Below are 12,319 nucleotides of genomic sequence, written 5' to 3' on the forward strand. Positions count from 1 at the left end.
TGGAGGCTTTGAAAAGCTCCAAGGTAATCCCAGGAATCTAAAAGACCACACAAGTATAAAACTGTGTGCATACCAAGGAAACCCCTGAGGTTGTTATTAATTAAGATGTTAATTATAATCCCCAAGGTAACCACTAAGAAAAGAGCTGAAAGAAACATAGTAAAAGAAATGACAAATTTAAAATGGAACAACAGAAAATATCTATTTAACACAAAAGAAAGAAGAAAAGGAAGAATTTTCAAAAGATATAAGAAACACAGAAAACAAATAGCAAAACAGGCAGACATGAATCCCACCTTACCAGTAATCACATCAAGTGTAAATGGATTGACCACTCCACTCAAAAGACAGAGATTGGCAGAATGGATTTTTAAAAACAAACAACAAAACAACAATAACAAAAAATATGACTCAACAGTATGCTGTCTACAAGAGATACACTTTAGTTTGAAAGACACAAATAGATTAAAAGTAAAAGTATGGAAAACTTTTGGATACACCATCCAACAAGACCTTGAATGGCTATACTAATATCAGATAAAAATAACAAAATTGCCACGAAAGACAATCAAGAAAAGTTTATAATGATAAAAGAGTCATTCCATTCAGAAGACATAACAATTAGAAAAATAATGCATCTAAAAATAGAGCCTCAAAGTACATGAAGAAAAAGCTGACACACTTGAAGGGAGAAATAGACAATTCAACCACAATAATTGGAGATTTAAATACCCCACTTTCAATAATGGATAGAACAACTAGACATGAGAACAAAAGGAAATAGAAGACTTTAGCTATAAATCAATTAGACCTAACAGACATCTCTAAAAACAATGAAAATAATGGCAGATACACATTCCTCTTAAGTGCACATGGAACATCCTCCAGAATAGACCATATGGTAGGCCTTTCTCAATAAATTTAAAAGGAAATCATACAAAGTATGTTCTCCCACCACAACTGAATGATATCAGAAATTGATAACAAAAGGAAATTTGGGAAATTCACAAATATGTGAAATTTAAACAACACACTCCTAAATAACCAAGGGGTCAAAGAAGAAATCACAAGGGCTATTAGAAAATACTTTGAGATGAATGAAAACAAAAATACAACACACCAAAACTGGAGTAAATGGAGTGAAAGCAGTGATCAGAGAGAAACTTGTAGCTGTAAATATTTATATTAAAGAAGAACGATCTCAAATCAATAACCTAACATTCTACCTTGAGACACTTGAAAAAAAAAAGAGCAAGGTAAAACCAAAGCAAGCACAATTAAGAAAAATAATAAATATTAAATCAGAAAAAAAGATGTAGAGAATAGAAAAACAATGGAGAAAATCAATAAAATCAAAGGTTGGTTCCTTTAAAAGCTTTTGTTAGTCTGGTCAAGAAAAATAAGATAAAAGACTATGAACTAAAGTGGTGACATTACTACTAACAGAAATAATTACAGAAATAAAAAGAATACATACAAAAATCAGCTGTATTTCTATACACTGTCAATGAACAGTCTGAAAGTGAAATTCAGAAGACAATTCCATTTACAATAGCATCAAAAACTACTTCAGAATATTTAACAAAAGGAGTGCAAAAATAATATTCTAAAACTACAACACACTGTTGAAAGTGGTTAAAGCATGCCTAAATAAATGAAAAGACATTCCAGGTTCATGAATTGGAAGGCATGATGCTGTTAAGATGTCAATATTACCCAAATTGATCTACAGATTCAACATTATCCCTATCAAAATCCCAGCTGGCTTCTTTGCAGAAATTGAAAGCTGACGCTAAATTTCATATGGAAAGGCAAGGGACCCAAAATAGCCAAAACAACCTTGAAAAAGAATAAAAAGTTTGGGAGACTCACACTTCCCAATTTAAAACTTACCATGAAGCAATAATAAACACAATAGTGTAGTCTGGCATAGGTCAGACATATAGATATATGGAATAGAATTTAGCACCCAGAAATAAACCCTTACATTTATGGTCGACTGATTTTAAACAAGGGTGCTGAAAACATTCAATGGGGAAAAATAATTTTTTCAAAACGTGGTACTTGGGCAACTGGATATTCACACAAAAGAATCAAACTGGACCCCTATCTCACACCATAAGCAAAAATTAACTCAAAACAGCTGATTGACCCAAATGTAAGGGCTAAAATGACAAAACGCTTAGAGGGAAACAAAGAGGTAAATTTTTGTGACCTTAGATTAGGCAACGATTAAAAAAATAGATAAACTGAACTTCATCAAAATTAAAAACACTTGTACTTCAAAAGATGCCATCTAGGAAGTGAAAAGAAAACATATGGATTGGGAGAAAATATTTGGAAATCATATATCTGATAAGAGATTTTTACCAGAATACATAAAGAACTCTTACGGCTCAAAAATTAAACGACAAACAACACAAAAATGGGGCAAAGAATTTAAAGAGACATTTCTCCAAAGATATACAAATGACCAGTAAGCACATGAAACGAAGGTCAACATCTTAGTCATTAGGGAAAGTAAATCAAACCCACAATGAGATATAACAGGATGGCTAAAATAAAAAAGACACACAATAACAAGTATTAGCAAGAATGTGGAGACATTGGAGCTCTCATACTTTGCTCAAAGGAATGCAAAATGGTGCAGCTACTTTGGCAGTTCTCCAGAAGTTTAACTATAGAGTTACCATATGACCCTGAAATTCCGCTCCTAGGTACATACACAAGAGAATTGGAAAAATATATTCACCCAAAAACTTGTTCAGGAATGTACACAGCAGCATTAATCATAATAGCCACAAAGTTGCAACAACTCAAATGTCTTTCAACTTATGACTAGATAAGTAAACGTGATATATCCACACAACAGACTAATACTCAGCAATAAAAAGGAATGAAGTACTGATACATGTGACAACATGGATAAACCTTGAAAACATTACCCAAAGTGAAAGAAGCCAGTCACAAAAGGCCATATCTTGTATGATTCCATTCATATGAAATGTTCAGAATTGGCACATCCATAGAGACAGAAAGTAGATTAGTGGTTGCCAGGCTAGGTAGGGGTGGGTTAATGAGAAGTGACTACTAATGGGTATAGGGTTTCTTTTGGGAGCCATGAAAATGTTCTGAAATTAGATAGTGGTAATGGTTACAAAACTCTGTGAATATGCTGAAGATCACTGAACTGTATATTTAAAAGACAATTTTATGCTATATGATTACATCTCAATAAAGCTATTATAAAAAGCTCAATTCGGGGCATTCTTCTATAAGAGTCCTGAGTAACCAGCCTCTACTTGAATACGTGTAATGATAACACTCTCTCATCTACATAGGGTAGACTGCTCCATTTTTGGACAGTTCTTTTGAAAATTGTTTTCCTAACCATTAAATTCCCCACCATCTACCACAGTACCCAGTACATCAGAAGGGCTCCTATAGTAGAATAAAATGCTGGATCAACATTTCATAGTGATATTTTTAAATGAAAAAAGTAACATGAGAGTATATTATGTAACAGAGTTTCTATCATAATCCCATTTAAGTAACTAAAAATGTGCAAATTATATATACCTAACATATATTTAATATAGAGGACATGTATCATATATAATCTTTCATATGTATAGAATATTTCTTGATGGATATTTAAAAATCTTTAAGTAGTTACTTCTGAAGAGTCTTAGGAAAAGGGAGGTTGCAATAAGACCTTTATTTTTCAACTATAACCTTCAGTACTGGTTTAATTTTTTTTTACCATAAGCAAATATTATAATAGAATTTTAAACAACTTAAATTTTAGGAAAAAAAATTATTTTTGATTTGGGTGGTAATCCCTGATATTCCAGTTCACTATCTGTTATTTGGGTCCTTATCAATGCAAACTCCCTGAGAAAAGACCCACTCTGTTCTGTAGCTAATGCTCTGTAGGCCAGGCTCTAAACAGGCGGTTGGAAAGGGCATCTGAGGTTCCACTGACAGCCGTCTGCCGACTGTAATTGTCACTGAAGACCAGAAAGTCTGCCTCCAAGTTGCAAGCACCATTTTTCCCTTACCTGAATCCTGTGCAAAGAAACCAAGGGCTCCCTCGGGCAAACTCCCTCATTCTCCATCTGAATCTCCTCTCTGGCAGCCAAGTCAGCCAAGTCAGTGTGCAGCCTGCAGCTCAGGGCTGTAAGCTAGTGGACTAAATAAATAATTTACTAACTACTTGGCTGCGCACACAAACATGTATGTCTCCCTGTTCTATGCCAGACACGAGGTCTGCCCAGATGGAGTTTATAGTTACTACATCAAGACCTTCTGAAGCTACTGCAGAGTCTTTCAAAACCCCAAAAAGTTTAGGTCTTTGATCTTGAAGCCCCACATCTTTAAGAATCTGCCTCCAAACTTCAAGACTCTCTGAAGGAATTCTTATACTAATAGGGCTATTGCCGGAGTCAGCATAGCATAGCTGGCTGGTCCTAGGCCTAACATTTTAGAACTAGAAGGCACCTCATTCAATTTAACCTTATTAATGGGGCAACCAAGAGACTTCTTTAAGGACATGTTATTAGCTGATGGCAGGCTCAGGTTTCCTGACTCCTAATCCAGTTTTGGTCACTCCTCTCCCTCTCTGTGGCCTGTGACTTCCTCCAGACACTTCTTGGAGCAAGCGCAGCCCCACTCCTTCTCTCCCATCACTCCCATCACCTAAGAAGTCCAGTGGTCCTTCACACTGCCTTAAGAAAGGCCTCTGCACTCTGTGTTGAGAGCATCCAGGGCTTACTCTTTGGTTTTCCCCTTAGGATTTCAGTGGGTTTTGACAACTGGAGGTGGGAGGAAGGCTGTGAACAAAGGATGGCAGTTGGGTAGGTGGACTGGACAGTGATTAATCAGAGACTGAACTTGTACACAGGGGGGGGTGGCAATAAACCTCACACATGTTTGCCCCCCATACTCCAGTTCCTTAAAAGTCAGCTTTCCCAAAGCCCATTCTCACTATGCCTCACCATGAATATGACTATTTCATCTCTAAGGTTAATTCAAGCATACCTTCTGGATCTGCTCCAAAACCATACAAACTCCTAGGGTGTTCTGAATAGAAGCATGGTACGGCTGGGGCCCAACTTCCTGTCCCCTCACAGGCTGCAAGGATCCAAAACTCCCTTCCTGGGACTAAAGCAATGGGATATTTGGAGGATACCTGATTCTTAGAGGGACGAGATGAGGGAGAGGGAGACAGAATGGGAGAGAGAAAGAGAAAGAGAGAATTCGTTATCTGATTATTAGTGATCTGACGGACCAGGTGCCCAAGTTACCACGTTGCCTAGAAAAGCAAAAATTGTCATTTAAATAGCTTCTCCTCAATCACCTCTCTCTGCTCAACACTAGCAATTATCCCTGCTCTACATTAGAAGTCAGTCATAATTTTATGAATACAATGTTACAATGCTAATCTGTCACAAAGTGAAATTAAATATCTTGCAAACCATGTAGAATTTAATGGAATCAATTAAAGGCTTGTTAGAAAGCAGAACTGCAGGCCGTGTCACTGGCAAATGAGGATCAGGTAGATTTGACCAGTAAAAGATAGAAAAGGGAAAATCAGCAAAAAATGGAAGGATAATCCACTTGAGAATAATTTAAATATCAAAGTGTGAAAAAAAAAGGCTTGGATAAAAAGTTAAGTTTTGGGATATTTTTGCAAAAATGAGTCTTTCTAAGAGAGTGCTAAAAGTCAATCACAAAACAAAGGAGGTTTAATTGTGCTATTATACAGTTCTGTCAACACAATTAAGCTGAAAAGTTAACAGTTCTTTTGTTGTGTATTTATTCTACAGCTTAGTGCATAGTTGCGATGACAACCTAAGCTTCTTAACTAAAAAGTGAAAATAAACTTAGTTTCACCCTTTCCAGTTTCATTTTATTTATTTATTTATTTTTGCGATACGCGGGCCTCTCACTGTTGTGGCCTCTCCCGCTGCAGAGCACAGGCTCTGGACACGCAGGCCCAGTGGCCACGGCTCACGGGCCCAGCCACTCCGCGGCATGTGGGATCCTCCCGGACCGGGGCACAAACCCGCGTCCCCCTGCATCGGCAGGCGGATTCTCAACCACTGCACCACCAGGGAAGCCTTCCAGTTTCATTTTAAAGGTAAGTTTCCAATCAAAAATTTTTACTGTGAAATTTTACACCCGTTTTCTGTGCATTTATTTACATCGGTCCTTTCTCTAATACCAACTTCCTCAGGTAACGAAGACCTCCTGAGGGTTCCACAGTCCTCAGTGTAACTGCCACCGCTCTGAATTATGCACCCTCAGCCACATTCACTTGATAGGTTGTTATAGAAACACACAGGTAATTGTAACATAACCAACATGACTGAGCCCTGTTTACCAGGCACTGTTCCAAGTACCCCATGTGCATTAACTGGTGAGGAAGCGGAGGCACAGAGAAGTGTAAAAACTTGCCCCAAGTCACACAGCTAGTAAGTGATGGATGGCACTGAGTTTGCCATGTGGCTGCAGAGACCACGTTCTTTTCCACGATGCCATAAACATATCACGTGCATTTGGACTTGACTTCGTGAGGGAAAGAATACTGATTCTCCTTAAGGAAGAAAAGATGTTCTAGAATTATCCCTGAGCTTGGACTCACCTGGCCGTATTTAGGTTCCGATAGAGCTGCCCAAGGGACTCCAGCAGCCTCCCCTCCATCTCCCGGTCCCTGAGTTGCTGAGCCAGGGCCAGCCAGTGCTCGTGGTAGGTGATACATGCCTCGGGGCTTGGGGACACAGAGCTGTAGAAATGGCAGAGGGATTTGGTGACCTGAAGCTGACCTGAACATAAAGCAGGAACACGGATGAGATGACTGGAGATAGGACAAAGGAAAAAATGTCTTCTAACACTTATTTCTAAAGCATCCCAGCAGCACGGGATATACTCACTCTTCAGGTGTTGATGCCTTAATCCAAACAGCAATGCCATTTCGTAACAAAAGCGGCCACTGGCCAGCTGGTGTCGATACACCTCAACTTGGGCCAACCAGAGAAGCACCTGTACTAATTCCATGTCTGTCTCCATGCTGGCCTGGAGTTTAGAATAGAGTTGCACAGCCTGCAGAAGATAGTCCCTGGCTGGCTGCTGAGTCCAGGATTTAAGGGTCAGATGGCCAAGATTGGCCAAAGCCACCGCCTGGTTGCGCACATCCCTTGCCTCCTGAGCTCTGTTCAAGGCCCAAAGATAGCTGTTGGCTGCCCTGTTCACCCGGCCTTCACCTTGAAGTGCGAGTCCCAGGAGGTTCTGGACCACTCCCTTTTGGGTAACACTCTCTGTCTCCTTCAGGGAGTGTAAGAGTGGCTCAAGGATGTCCAAAGCCTTCTTTGCCTGGCTGGCTAAGAGATAGGCCCACGCCAAGCAGAGGGAAGACTCAAAAGCTTCCCGCTCACTCAGCAGCTGGCCTAGCATCAAGGCTTGGCTCAGGTAGTGGATGGCACCATCAGGAGACCTATGCTGGAGGTACACTTTGGACAGGATGAGACACAGGGTCCTCTGGGTGCTCTGATCCACCTGCTCCTCACAGGCAGCCAGTGCCTGCCTGAGTGCTGGGCACGCCAGGGCAGAAACTTCACCCCAGCTTGGGGAGGGGATGCCAAGGAGCTTGGTGGTGTTCTGGAGGACCAGGTGGACCTGCCAAATTGGAAGGGCCATCCCTTGGGTGCTCTGAGTACCACGTTGCCGGACAGAAGCCACCGCAAGGTGTGGCAGGTATTTCTTGTCATAGAGAAAACTCAAGATAGTGGCTGCAGCATCCAAGGTGGGAGGGTGTCCAGAGAGGAGCTGCAGGCGCTCAGCGAAGGGCAGGACCTCATCGTGCCGGCCGAGGATTAGGAGCAATCGGACGGCCAGGAAGCAGGCTCTGGCCTCCAGGGGGCAGCTGCCCGACACGATGCCCTGTCTCAGCACATAGGCCACCACATCCAGCTCACTCTTGGCACTATACTCCCGGTCAGGCAGGCAGACCAACATGGCACCTGCCTTTTCCAACAGGCCCGAGCCTTTATGCCTCAGCCTCTGCCTCAGGTAGATGGCCGCCAAATTGATGTACAGGGCAGCCGCCAAGGACAAGTCCTTAAATGCCCCGTTGAGAATGTGGATGGCCTCCTCAAAGTACACCCTGGCCTGAGAGAGTTTGACCTTCCTAACGCTTAGCCGGCCCAGGAGGAAGCAGAGCCGGGCATGGGCCCAGGTCATGTGGCTGCGCTTGGCCCACTTCCTCGAGGCCTCCAGGTAGGCCACGAGCTCATCCTCCTCAGAGTAGCTGTAGAAGGAAGTCGTGAGGAAAGAGAAGGAAAAATCATAGAGGCTCTTAAAGTGGTCAGCATAACCCTCGTGATCCAGAAAAGCCAATATGGGGGTGAAGTTCTCAGCCTCCTCCTCCTCCTGACCGGTGTTCAGGTCCATGAGCAGCTCCGGGTCATCGAGGTCATCAGGCTCTGGCAGGTGATAGGTGTCTGAGGAGGCTGAAAGGAGCTCCTCCTCCAGGCTGGAGTCCTCGGAGCTGCTGGACTGTCTGGAGCCCACGGCCTGATGCTCCTCCCAGGCTCCACCAGGCCGGGTCTCCTTGAAGCCTTCGGGCTGGGACGCTGTAAGGGACAGGCAGAATTGAGCAACTCTAAGTACCTGCAACTATGGTGGCCAGCTCTTGGCAAGAGGACAGGACGCTATCCTGGAGGGATATCCTGGACAGGACTGGAGGTCAGGTTCAGCATGATCTCTACTCACCGCTCAGATCGTTTGGAAGACTCTGGATGGATTCAAACCCACCTGGATAGAGATGAAGGACGAACCTATGTTAGGTCAGAATGGCCCAGTATGCTTATGCCTACAGGTGCTCCCTGACCAGTGGCCCCTTAGGACACTTTGTGTTTCAGTTTCAGACCATCTGCCATCCCTAAGGTACTAGGCAGCATCTTCCCTTCACCATCAATGCTGCAGGGACCTGAAGATCATCTTGTTTAACTCACTCACCTTACAGTTGGGAACTGAGGTAGAAACAAGAACAGAGTCAGAGAAGAAAAGCCAGAAACATGAGCTCTATGACAAGAGGTGTGGGTATGGGTGGGGGGGCAGGGGGTGGAATCTGAAGGCCCAAATGTCTCAGCAAGTTTATGACAAAGCCATGAACAGAACTCCAAGGGCAGCGCACTCTGTGGCACGTGGCACTGCCTCCCATTTATGTATGTACAGCCTTCTTCCTTCCTCCATTCATTCATCATCCATCCACTCAACAGACAGACTCAGTGTGCACAATGTGCTTTGTAAATTTGACAGCATGAGGCGACCAAATGTAAATAATGAAGAAAAGAAGGTAAAGAAGCATCTACAGTTCCTAAGTTTTGTTCCCTAAAGTACCTTGGTGGGATGAGGTGGGAGAAGGGACGGTCTTGAGCAGTTTTAGACGTTTTGAGTTTGCGGTACTTGCAGGAGCTCTAGCAGAGAATGAAATAGATCTGCAGCCAAGGAGAAAAGTGGAGACTTGCAAATATGGATTTGTGACTGACAACAGGTCACAAAGAGTGGGACAAAGTCCCAGAAGAAGGATTTGGAAGGAAATACAAAGCAGGTGGGGGAGGAGTGGGGAGAGGGGATTCGTGAATGAGCCAGAAAAACTGCAGCATTTACTTGCAGGTGGGAGTCAACGAAAGAGACTGAAAAGGCAGTCTGTAAAGAGAAAAGAGGAGTCAAGGAGACCAAGGTGGCTTATGGTGCAGCCACCTAACATAACAAAAGTGAAATAAGACAAGGTGAGAACCAAGAAGTCAACCTGGGGTTTGGCAGCAAAGAAGTTGACCCCCTTGGCTAAAGCAGCCACAGTGGAGCTTGTGGAGGCGAAGGCCAGGTTCATGCTCCATAGGACAAGGGCTGCTAGAAAGAAGATTCTACCTCTTCCTGGCAAAGAAGCAATAGCCAGCCACCTGTGCCTGCACTCTGAGCTCTCCAGTGCACTTTGAGGGTAGCAGGCCCCTCACCAAGTCAAGCCTCCACTTGCTATTCTCTAGGGAAGGCTTCCTCTGTGAGTGTCATTGCACATACTTAAGATCTGTAACCCCCAAAGGTCCCACAGCCAAACACAGCAGAGCTAGAGAGCTGGACTCTGGAGAGCTGTTCATGCACCTGGCCCTCCCTGACGTTGCGGAACACGTGCCAGTCTTATGCAGTCATTTCTCTGCAGGCCAGGACCACCGAGAGCACAAATGATGCATGAGTTACCAAAAAAAATGCTTTCTCTGGGAAGAAGAATTACAGGGCATAGGCCTTGGGGGAGTTGGAATTTCCCAGTAGGATGCACCCTCTGCTGGTTGCCTTGGTGCCAGGGATAGCCTGTGCAGCCATAAGGCGTAGCCCTGCACCCAGCAGAGTTGCACTCCTGGTCTGTAGATAAGAGCTAATGGACTGCCTGAGACCTGCCCCTGGACCTCTCTCAACCACTGGATCAACGATTGGCAGATACCCCGGATCCAAGCCTGTAGCCACCCTGCCTTCAAGGCAGACCCCAAGTAGTCCTTGATTTTTAGACCTTTCAGACCTCCTGCCTACCAGGCTGCATTCACAGCTTCAGCTTCCTGGCTCAGCCTGGTGGGGCAGTGTGATCGGCTTGCGGCGAGAAAGTGCCGCCAGGGCTAGTGCTGATGCCTGGGTGAGGTGCTCTTCACAAATGTTCCTGTGCCTGGGAGAAGCTCTGCAACTCCCACCTCTGCTCCGGGAGCTGGCCTGAGGGTCCCTTCTGCAGAATCTCTGGCTGCACCCATGAAATGTGTTGCCATCTAATCTGGCCATACAGGGGTAGACACACCATCACCATCACTGAAGAGATAGGAGAAACAGGAATCCCTCCTCAAACCCTGTCAATGAATGCACTTCCTGACACAGAGCAGTGGGCCCCTCCCAAAGTAAAAGAAAAGAGTATCATTCATTCAGTCAGTCAGTCATTCAGACACTGCTGAAAACTGTGCTAGGCACTGAGGTCCCTCACCCACCCAAAGCTAACACATCCGACAGTCCAATGTCATTTTGTATCAGGGGCAGTGTGGTGAAGTAGGGATTGTCCTGACGAGAAGATAGGGGAGGGCAGTTCTTATCCTGGCTCAGGCACTAATTCACTTGGGCCTCAGTTTCCTAATCTGTAAAGTAAGAGGAGAAGTCATCTCTTAGGGTCCTTCTAGCTATGACATTCTATGGCTCCACCTTTATTACTGGGGAGCCAGACCTACTTCAGCCCTAGAAGGAAAACCCTCAGCCACAACTCAGGAAGTTTTCTTCTCCAGGATTAGAATGGGAGGCTCAATATGGCCAGCCTCCCATGCTATAGCTGAGTTGATTTCATCACATCTCAGAGTTTCTAGGCAGCAAGTCCCCCTCCACTCCAGAACTGTCTGAAATGCAAAGTGAAAATGCTGCTAATCAAATATGACCCAGGTCATCAACTCAACCGTGGTCATAGCCTCACATTCATGCATAGGATTATACTTTAGAGATATTCTGCTTCTAGTTAGGAACACCCCCTTAATCTTGAGGAGCCTGGGCTTTCACAGGGTCTGAGGAGCGAACACTCACTAAGCCGGTAGACAGATGTTATGTCAGTCTGAGCAAGCGTGTGGAGGAAGCTGGCACACTCAGCTTTCCTGTCACTTCCCGGGACCCCCAGAGAGCATCTTTCCTCATCACTGAAAAAGGTGGAGTTCTTGCTCCTGTATTGAGGCAAAAGACATGGACACAGATCAGTGCAAGGTTCCAGACACTACCCCTTCTCTTTTCGCCCTAGGATGTAGTGAAGGACACAGAGGAGCCATCAACCCACGTGCCCAGAGCTGAACTCAGACTCCTCATCTCACTGTTGTATAATGTATTTATTTATACTGCCAAGGAAGAAGAGCTGGTAGCACCTCATCTGTGCAGAACTGACCTACGCCGTTGCTGAATTGATCAAAGTGGCAATGAAAACACCCCTCCTGTTAAAACGGCATCTCCCAAGAAAAACAAAGCCCCTTCCTTCGACTCCTACCCATTCTTTGAGACCACATGGTGACTATTTTTAAGGGAAGATATAGGAACTGGCTGCCCTAAATGTAAGAGTTGGAAAAGGACCACTAAAAGATGTTTCTTTGACAGGTTATTTCAAGAAAACACTCGGGACTAATGACACAATCCAGAGGAACAATGGAGAAAACTTGACTGTGGTCAGAATGAACCTTTCACATTGGATGTTGACATCTGATTCCATGACACAGAACAGTGTTATGTAGCATTAAGATAGAGAAAGAAGGGCTTC

The 12,319-nt window shown here is 44.0% G+C and overlaps 1 protein-coding gene across 4 annotated transcripts in view; it reads right to left on the reverse strand.

The window, feature by feature from the left end:
- Positions 1–12,319, reverse strand: part of SH3TC2 (SH3 domain and tetratricopeptide repeats 2) — a 64,452-nt gene that overhangs the window by 16,511 nt on the left and 35,622 nt on the right. For all 4 annotated transcript variants that reach the window (XM_067732193.1, XM_067732192.1, XM_067732194.1 and 1 more), the window contains 4 exons: positions 11,605–11,738; positions 8,773–8,814; positions 6,936–8,633; positions 6,647–6,827 (listed from right to left, as the gene is read on the reverse strand). In XM_067732193.1, coding sequence (XP_067588294.1) covers positions 6,647–6,827; positions 6,936–8,633; positions 8,773–8,814; positions 11,605–11,738 — 2,055 coding nt within the window. The remainder of the gene's footprint in view (positions 1–6,646; positions 6,828–6,935; positions 8,634–8,772; positions 8,815–11,604; positions 11,739–12,319) is intronic.

The sequence above is a fragment of the Pseudorca crassidens genome, chromosome 3 (assembly GCF_039906515.1).
Source record: "Pseudorca crassidens isolate mPseCra1 chromosome 3, mPseCra1.hap1, whole genome shotgun sequence".
NCBI classification, from domain to species: domain Eukaryota; kingdom Metazoa; phylum Chordata; class Mammalia; order Artiodactyla; family Delphinidae; genus Pseudorca; species Pseudorca crassidens.